The sequence below is a fragment of the Vicugna pacos genome, chromosome 15 (assembly GCF_048564905.1).
Source record: "Vicugna pacos chromosome 15, VicPac4, whole genome shotgun sequence".
Taxonomy (NCBI): domain Eukaryota; kingdom Metazoa; phylum Chordata; class Mammalia; order Artiodactyla; family Camelidae; genus Vicugna; species Vicugna pacos.
The window spans coordinates 4,245,216-4,253,343 of record NC_133001.1 but is presented as its reverse complement, the minus strand read 5'-3'; the positions used below and the strand labels follow the sequence as shown (position 1 = coordinate 4,253,343).

Genomic DNA, 8,128 nt, shown 5'->3' with positions numbered 1-8,128 from the left:
GCCAGCCCACTGCACTAACCGGGTCAGGGTGCTGCTCACTGGCCTCAAATGTACAAGTGATTCCAGCAGATCTGGGCCAATGCCCAAAAGGCTGTGAGTTTTTTCAAAGGGGCTCCTCAGGTGACACTCATTTGTAGGGGGACTTGGGAGCAGCGTTTGTAACTTCTCTTTGCTCTTACTCATCTGTAATGTTCTCTCTGAGAGGTCCCGGGTCTTACGGGGAGACCGTGGCCAGCACATCAGAAAGCTGGCTGGAGAGGTGATCGTACCAATAGCCCAGCTCCAAATGCTGGCTTGAAGGCCAGTGGAAGGTCCAGGAAGCAGAGGCAGGCCTGGCGGAGGCTACACACTCCTGACCCTCCTACCTCCGTAAATGAACTCAGGTGCCGAGCGCCCGGTCTAGCCCCTGCCCCCTTGCTCAGAGAAACTTACTGCATGTGAATTTGAGGGACACAGCATTCTACGGATCACTGCCTTCCCATCTGGCACAGCCAAGCCTCCTCGCATCCCCTGTCCTCCACTCCTGCTCCGAGTCCAATGGCCCATGTCCCACTCCCAACACCACAAAGAAAGCACTGAAGCAGAGGAGGCCTCGATCAAGGCGTGAAGTCCTTTATTAGGGGGACCTCACACAACCTTTGTGGTGGGGTCTCAGCCTGCCCCCCACGGCCCCTGAGGCTCCTCAGGAAGGAGGAAGCAGCTAAACAGCGGGTTTTGGCAGAGGCCGGGGAATGGAAATAGGGGAACCCATGTCAAGGGGCTGGGGCGGGACACTGACAGGTGGGGTGAGGCTGACCGGGGCAGGAAGAGCTCTCCACACCCGGGGGCTGGCCGAGGGGGCTGTGTGGCAGGCAGAGCGGTCCCAGGAGGGCTGAGGGGAGAAGGGGACCGCGGGGCAAGGAGCACTTAGGAGATGAGGCGGCCGTGAAGCTGGTGTAGCTGCTCCTGGGTGAGCACCAGCCGGTGCCGCTGCCCAAGGCCAGCCGCGCACGAGAAGGTCACTTTGCCCACGTACACAGTGTCGTCCTGCTGCTCCTCCTTGGCCTGGGGGTTGGGGGAGGAAGAGGCCCCAGGTCAGGGGCTCACTTGTGCCGTGTGCCCCTGACACGGTCCTGAGCACTGAGACCGAGGCAGCCTCTCAGGACCTGAGGCTTTGAGGCTCCTCGGTTATGACAACCACGTTTTTTTCCAAATCAGAACTGGGCTACACAGCCTGACAAGGGAGTTTTCAGCCCATCCTGATATTGAAAGTCATAGAAGATGTTTGTGAAAATATTGGAATCTTTGGAAGCCTTGCAAGCACTCTTAAGTTGCTTCCAAGTAAGGCTGGGCGAGGCAACTCAGATGTGCAGTTGTTGGACCTGAGACCCCAGGGGCCTCTTCAAATTCTGGGGAGAGGGGAAGGACCCACCTGAGCCCTCCATACTGCCCACCCTCCTCCCCGTGCTCCCCCTTACCCTGAGGAAGGCTGATGAGGGGAAGGTGGCAAAGTCAGTGGGGACCGTGGCTCCAGGGCGCTGAGATACGGTCTCCTTAAGGACCTCATCCTGGTGGAGGAGGGGAAGAGGCTTCATTCAAGGGACCCCACTGGCTAGCCCAGTGTGGTTTCACAGGAACACTCAGACCAAGGAAGCAGGGACCCACTCCTCTTCATCACCACACTTTTGCTCTCAACTCCAACCCCACCGCTACCCAACATCCTTACTTTACGGATCCTTCAAGGCCCAACTCAGGCTCTGCAGCTTCTGGGAAGCCACCCCGACCATCCTACCCCGCAGTGACCTCAGCTCCGACAGAACCGGCACCTGAACCACACGCTCAACCTGTCTTGCTGATGAGTATCTGTACCGAGAGTGAGCTCCCAAGGCAGGAACCCCGCCTTCCCTGCCACCCCTCCCCAGCGGGCCGTCGAGCACAGGGCTGGGCTCCAGGAACCCTGGCACCTCCTGTGGGAGTGAGTGTGCCCAGGGCCCCCCAGCGAGCGCTCTGAAATGAGCACCGCAGGGTGAGAAAGGGCGGGGTCCAAACTGACCTTGAGCTTCTCGACGGTGTCACTTAGGGCCTTGAGCTGAGCCACCTGCTCCAGGAGCTGGGCCGATGGGCTTTTGGCAGCTGTGGGGAGAGCAGGCTAGTGAGGCCACCAAGGCCCAGGCAGGCAGCCGAGCTGGGCTAAGGGTCAAGAGTGCAAATGCTGGACCCTCCAACGGGGCAGACACGGAAGAGAGCAGGTGAGCCGAGCAAACTGAACACAGAGGCCACGGAGCAGTGCTGGCGGAGCCTCCCGGCGTGAGAACTGCCCGGGCAGGGACTGCATCTCTGGGGCAAGGAGGGGATCTGTGGTTCATCCCAGGAGCTGGCAGGTCCATACCAGGGCTGGCGCGGGTGATGTCCACCACACGGGTGTGCGTGCTCAGCTGATTCAACGTCTCCAGCAGCTGGGTGGTCTTGCGGTACAGCGCTCCAGAGGCTAGCTCACTGCCAGGGCCCTCGTGGCGTGGGAGGGAGAGCTTCGCTGCGTGCAGAGGGGGCAGGGCTGCTAAGGACGCCTTCATCTGGGCTCCCTGTGAAGGAGGGGACGAGGGAAGAGGGGTGGCGGTGAGAGGTGACAGCAGGCCCTGCCCCCTGTCATCAGTGAGGCAGCTATACGCCACCTCGACCCGTCCTCCCCAGGACCCGCTCACCTTGAGGACGCTGTTCTCGCGCTGCAGCTGGGAGATGTGCAGTCTCATGGCAGAGATCTGCTGAAGCAGCAGCGGCGAGTCCTTCACCAGCCCTGGGCCTGGCGCAGATGCTGGAGCCTGTCCGGGGGCACCGCCTTTGGGGACCACAGCAAATGTCATCAGCTTAGGTGGAGAGGGCTGAAGACGGCGTCCACCCGCAATCATCCCCTCCTACCTCCAGTCCTGATTGCTCCCAAGGGGCAAGTCTCACCCTGCGCCCCAGCCCCGACTCCCACCAGCCCTGTTCACCCCCAGCCAGGATGGGTCTCTACCTCGCTGCTTCTCTTCTGTGCTCAGGACAGCCCACGGGGAGCAGGAAAAGAGCAGAGAGGAATTAGATGATCTGGGGGTGAGGGGGACACACCAGAGGAATCCCGGGCGTGCGGGAAAACCCTTCTCCTGATCACCACACCTTCTCTAGCAAGACCCTGCCTCTCTCGGGGGAAAGAGCGTGTGAAAGACAGAAAGGGGAGCGAGGCCACGAGACGGGGTGCGAGGAAGAGTGGCCGCAGGAGTGTGCGCTGGAGGAAGCACGTGGGGCATGAGGCCGTTCCTGCCTCATACTCCATCTCCAAGAAAGGCAGACGGAAAGCTCCCGAGACCCTCGGTGCTCCCTAGCGGCAAAACTTACGTTGAAGATGCAGACACATTCCCTGTCCCTCAGGTCCCCCGCTGCTCTGAGGCAAAAGTCACCATTTTTTTTTTGGTGGGAAGTTTCATAGATTAAGAACCAAAATTTGTTTAAAGAACTCATGCTACAACAACACTATGTGGTAATTCTGGAGACTCCTCTCCCAAGGAACATGGACACATCTGCACCATGAAGACTGTACAGTCAAGAAGACACTTGGTGGCCTCCGGTATCAAGCAGCACCAGTGATGGGGCCTCCGAGTGAGGACCAGACCCTAGGTGAGGCCAGCTGACAGGAGAGGCCCAGCAGGGGGATCTGGAGATCCCGAGGGCTTAATTCCACTACAACCAGTTTGTCTGCTGGAGGTGAGGAGGGCAAGCAAGAAGCGGAAGGCAGAACAAAAGCAAACCACACAGTAGATGGGAACGAGGACGGCGATGACCGTGACCTTGGTCAGGAACCTGGGGAGATGAGGCCTGGAGGCCAGAAAAACTCCAAGTAAGGAGCCTTGGCCACACAAAGCGACCAGGCAAAGGTCAGAACACAAGCCCCAGGTGACACTGGGCGAATCCAGCAACGGAAGGGACAACCACAGCACAGGGTGAAGCCACATGGACTCAGCGGGGAAAACGTAATGGCCACGCACAGGAGGAACGAGGGGCGAGCACCGGGCCCTGCTGGGCGCCACGGCCACGAGCCCCGCCTGCTGCAGGCCGGTGGCCCTCGTAAGTCACGGCTGGGACAGAAAGGCCAGACCGCAGAACCAGAAGGGACATCTACCAGCGTCTAACTGATGCTGTAACTCTGAGCTTCACGGACAACTCGGTGATGGCTCACTGCCCCCACTTGGTCAGACAACGCCACACATCTCAGGAGAAGTAAGTACTTGGTGAAAGCTGCCACGGAGTGACACCGGGCAAGCACGTTCCCAGCTGAACGTCCAGGCGGGTAAGAGGGGGCAGAAGTCAAACTGCGACCAAGGGCGGGAGGGAGGCCTTTCAGGTTCCTCTGGGCCGGCCCCACTGCACTCACCCCCAGCAATGTCAGAGACCAGGGTGGCAATACCCGAGGGAGGGGGCCCCCGGAGCCCCTCGATCGTGCGCTTGGACTGGCTGTTCAGCCGCTGCTTTAACTCTGCTTTCTCTGCCTCCAGCTGGTCGATGTCAGCCTGAAGGGCGTCCATCGTCTCCTCAAACTCTCTGTGAAGGAGAAGCTGGGCTTGGGCAGAGCCCCTTCCCCAGGGCCCCATCCCCACTCCTCAGTCCCGGCGGGTCCTGGGAGCGGCCCTGCCGGCGAGGAGCCAGGGGCAGAAGAGGCTCAGACTGGGACCACACCATGGGGCTGTGCCCCCGGGGGAGTCTCACTACGGGGGGGCCTGGGTTGGGGGGCAGAGAGCTGCCGCAGGAGGGAGGGCTGGAGTGAGCAGGGCCCGGGGGAGGTGCCTGACTTCTCCTTCTTCCGCAGCAGCGCCTGGGTCTCCTCCAGCCGGGTCTGGACCTTCTCGATGCGCTCGTCTGCATCCTTGGCCGCGCTGTCCAGCTTCTTCTCCAAGAGGCTCAGCCGCACGTTGGCCTCACTGAGCTCCTCCCCCTGGACGAGGGCAGAGCGCGTCTAGTCCCCTTACACCCCCACGGCCCCCCAGGGACCCAGCTAGACCATGATCCAGCAGGCCCCCTCAGGCCCCGCAAGAACTCCCACTGACCACAGGCACCACACCCCCCCTCAGCCAACACCACGGCTGCCCTGTGCCCCACAGTACTTCCTGGCCCCCCAGGTCCTGAGCCTTCCCTGCCCTCACCTTGATCTTGAGTGACTTCTTCAGCTCCTTGATAACTGTCTCTCGATCTTCAAGCTTCAAGCCCAGGCCTTCAGCATCTGTGATCTCCGCACGAAGGGCTGCCGCCCGCAGCTCAACAGGGGGAGGCTAAGGGTCAGGGTCAGGGCAGAGGGCGGGGCGGGGAGAGAAGGTCACCAAGGTGCTCCTTTTAGAGATCCGGTCACAGGGAAAATCTCCTTGCTTTCTCCAAATCCCTTCCCTCGGCCTCCCAGCCCTCCCATAACAGCAGTAGCTCTGGCAGTCCAGCTCCTCCAGGCCCCCGGAGGCCTCCAAGGGGCTCCCCACCCACCTTGCTAGGGGGCCGCTCTGCGTCGTACTCTCCCTCCTGCATGGCTGTGGCCACCTTGTTCATGGTACTGATGAGGATGCTGCATGACTGGCGCAGACACTCATGGGGGCTGCTGGAGGGGGCCCCGTAGATCTGTAGGAGCCCACGGCAACAGGGAGAACTCCACACAGGGGGCCCAGCTGACTCCCCCAGCACCACCTTCAGCCCAGCCATCCTGGCCCACCTGCTCGTTTGCTTTGAAAGCCAGCTCCTCCAGGGCAGCCACAGGCAGTCCCTCATTCTCCGCCAGTGGGGCGACGAGCTGGGCGGCAGCAGCTGCCACCTCCTGCAGCACAGCCACCACCCACGTCAAGTGCTTCCTGCAGTCCAGGAGGGTGTCAGACACCTGTGCAACCGGTCAGAGTCAGGAGCCCACCCTAGGCCCAGCTCCACAGCCCCCAGCTCTCTCAAAACCATCCTTGTCCCCCAACCAGAGCCCGATCTTGCCATGCCAGGCCCCTCCTGGTTCTACTCAGCTTCCTTCCCGTTCTCTCTCCCAGCCCTAAACCTGTGGGCCGAAGGCTAGTGCAGCTGGGATCCCGGGAGCATCCGTCCCTGGCATTCGCCTTCGGATCTTCTTGCAGAACTGGCGGATGTCGCTGCACGATGTTTCCAGGTCCCGGAGCAGGAGGGCAATATCTGAAGCCTCCTGCCCACCCTGGTCAGGGAGTAGGAAATGCACGGGGAACCAAGTCAGCATGGGGGCTGAGGGTGAGGAGGTGGGGACCGAGAAGGAAGAGGAGCCCACGCAGACCCAGCTGTGCTCTCACCTGCAAGAAGGCACGCAGCCGGCCCGCCTCCACGCTCATGCAGTCCAGGGCGCTCTGCGTGAACTGTGAGGACGGAGGCACGGCGCTCAGCCCTCAGCAGGAGGCCCTCTGCCCCATCACCACCTCTAAGGAGTCTCCGCCCTCGGCTGACCCCTGTACATAGTGGGCCCTCTGGCTTCCCTGATCTGGCCTTAGTGACCCTGATCCAGTCTTACGTGACACCCCTTAAGGGCCTGATCTGATGTCTTCCGTTTCTGGTCTCTCTAAGGGGCTCAGCCGCCGGCCCGGACACCTCACCTTGATGTGGTCGGCCAGCTGCATGGTGCTGTCCTCAGGCTGATCGGCAAGGTGGACGCTGTACAGATGCTGAAGACGGATGACAAAGAGGCAGACGGCCTTCAGGCCTTGGAAGAATGGAGAATTCTTCCCAAACTGCAATTTGAGCCCCAGGTATCCTGGGACTCCAAGGGTACGAGAGAGCAAGGGCGCCCAGCAGAAGAAACCCTCCCTTCCTCCCGGGCCAAGCCGGGGTTCTCGCCCCAGACCTGGTAGTACTTGATGGCCTTGGTGAGAGGCTCCACATTGACAGTCTCATCCAGCTGATCCTTGTGCAGCAGCTCGATGAGGAAATCCAAGGAGCGCTCGTGGGCACTCATCTCGGGGTAGAGGCTGCCCACCTTCTTATACACGTCCACGTGGCACTGAGAGAGGGCACTGGAGACCAGCAGAGGGCCCGGTGAGGCCAGGGTCTCCCAGGCAATGTCAGTTCCAGCCAGTCCCGGGCCCGTGGCCCTGGCGTAGGGCTCGGGGGTCACTTACTGCTCGTAACGGTGCAGGGTGGCCTGCAGCAAACTCAGCGAGTACACCAGCCCCGCAGCAAAGCTGAGCTGCTCCCCCGCAGCCCCTCGAAGCCCTGGCCGCTGTGAACAGTTCTCACTTAGTTCAAACTTCTCCTGAGCCTGCTTCCGGATCAGCTCTGCCTGTGGGAGGAAGCACCAGAGACCTGGGGCTCAGGGCAGAGAACGGAGAACGCAGACTTAGGAATACACGGAGCTGAGCAACTACGCGCGGGGCACGGAGACGTGAGGGAGAAAGCAGAGACAGTTCTCAGATGGGCAAGGAGCCGTACACGGGGAGAGGGTACTGACGTGGTCACCGGTGGTCCTGGGGATCTGGGATGTGGGGATGGACGGGTAGCAGGACCAGTGGGATCAAGCTCCTTCCCAAGCCTTCAGGCTGCTGCTCCTGCTGCCCTTCTCCCTAGAACGTTCTCCTAACAATTATCTCCCCACTAACTCGTAGCCATCTTCTGGGTCTCACCTCAAGCGTTATCCCTTCAGTGACGTCCCTCTATGTAAGTCAGATCCCCAGCTGTGTTCTCTCAAAGCAGCCGCCTCCCCGCCATCACCCGCCACGCGTAAGAAACGTCTGCCTGGGCCCCTGCTGACTGTGCTCCTCCCTGCATCGCGAACTCTGTGAGCGGGAGCGCTGCCTGATGCCTTTCCTTGGCATCCACAAGGCCCGGTTCAGAGCAAGGTCGACAGACTCCAGAGGAGCATGTGATGGAGACTGTACCTTGCAAACGAGACGAGGAATGAGCAGCAGCACCAGGACGCAGTCGTGGTCCCCGCCTGGCCGAAGGAAGCTGTCGGGCATGAAGGCTGTCAGCAGGGACGTGTGCCGGTTGGCCTGGGCCACCTCCATCTGCCTCAATTCCATCTCAATTGCCTGTGAGGCAGACAAAGAGGTGGGCTCTCGGCCAGGCTGGAGAGACCCTCGTAACCGCCATGCCGTGCTCCACCCCGTGTCCTGCTTCTGGGACAAGCCCAGGCCAGGAGGCT

The 8,128-nt window shown here is 61.1% G+C and overlaps 1 protein-coding gene across 7 annotated transcripts in view; it reads right to left on the bottom strand.

Annotated features, from left to right (window-relative positions):
- Nucleotides 1–596: 596 nt before the first annotated feature.
- The window catches only part of LOC140685632 (dynactin subunit 1-like), a 28,760-nt gene continuing 21,228 nt past the window's right edge, over nt 597–8,128 (bottom strand). For 6 of the 7 annotated variants that reach the window (XM_072937503.1, XM_072937496.1, XM_072937499.1 and 3 more), the window contains 16 exons: nt 7,863–8,015; nt 7,107–7,267; nt 6,833–7,001; nt 6,585–6,653; nt 6,288–6,350; nt 6,026–6,175; nt 5,702–5,863; nt 5,479–5,610; nt 5,151–5,276; nt 4,800–4,942; nt 4,385–4,551; nt 2,682–2,815; nt 2,369–2,561; nt 2,033–2,112; nt 1,458–1,547; nt 597–1,044 (listed from right to left, as the gene is read on the bottom strand). In XM_072937503.1, coding sequence (XP_072793604.1) covers nt 907–1,044; nt 1,458–1,547; nt 2,033–2,112; nt 2,369–2,561; nt 2,682–2,815; nt 4,385–4,551; nt 4,800–4,942; nt 5,151–5,276; nt 5,479–5,610; nt 5,702–5,863; nt 6,026–6,175; nt 6,288–6,350; nt 6,585–6,653; nt 6,833–7,001; nt 7,107–7,267; nt 7,863–8,015 — 2,130 coding nt within the window. In that variant the 3' untranslated portion in view covers nt 597–906. The remainder of the gene's footprint in view (nt 1,045–1,457; nt 1,548–2,032; nt 2,113–2,368; nt 2,562–2,681; nt 2,816–4,384; nt 4,552–4,799; nt 4,943–5,150; nt 5,277–5,478; nt 5,611–5,701; nt 5,864–6,025; nt 6,176–6,287; nt 6,351–6,584; nt 6,654–6,832; nt 7,002–7,106; nt 7,268–7,862; nt 8,016–8,128) is intronic. The other variant, XM_072937501.1, reaches the window with a different exon arrangement.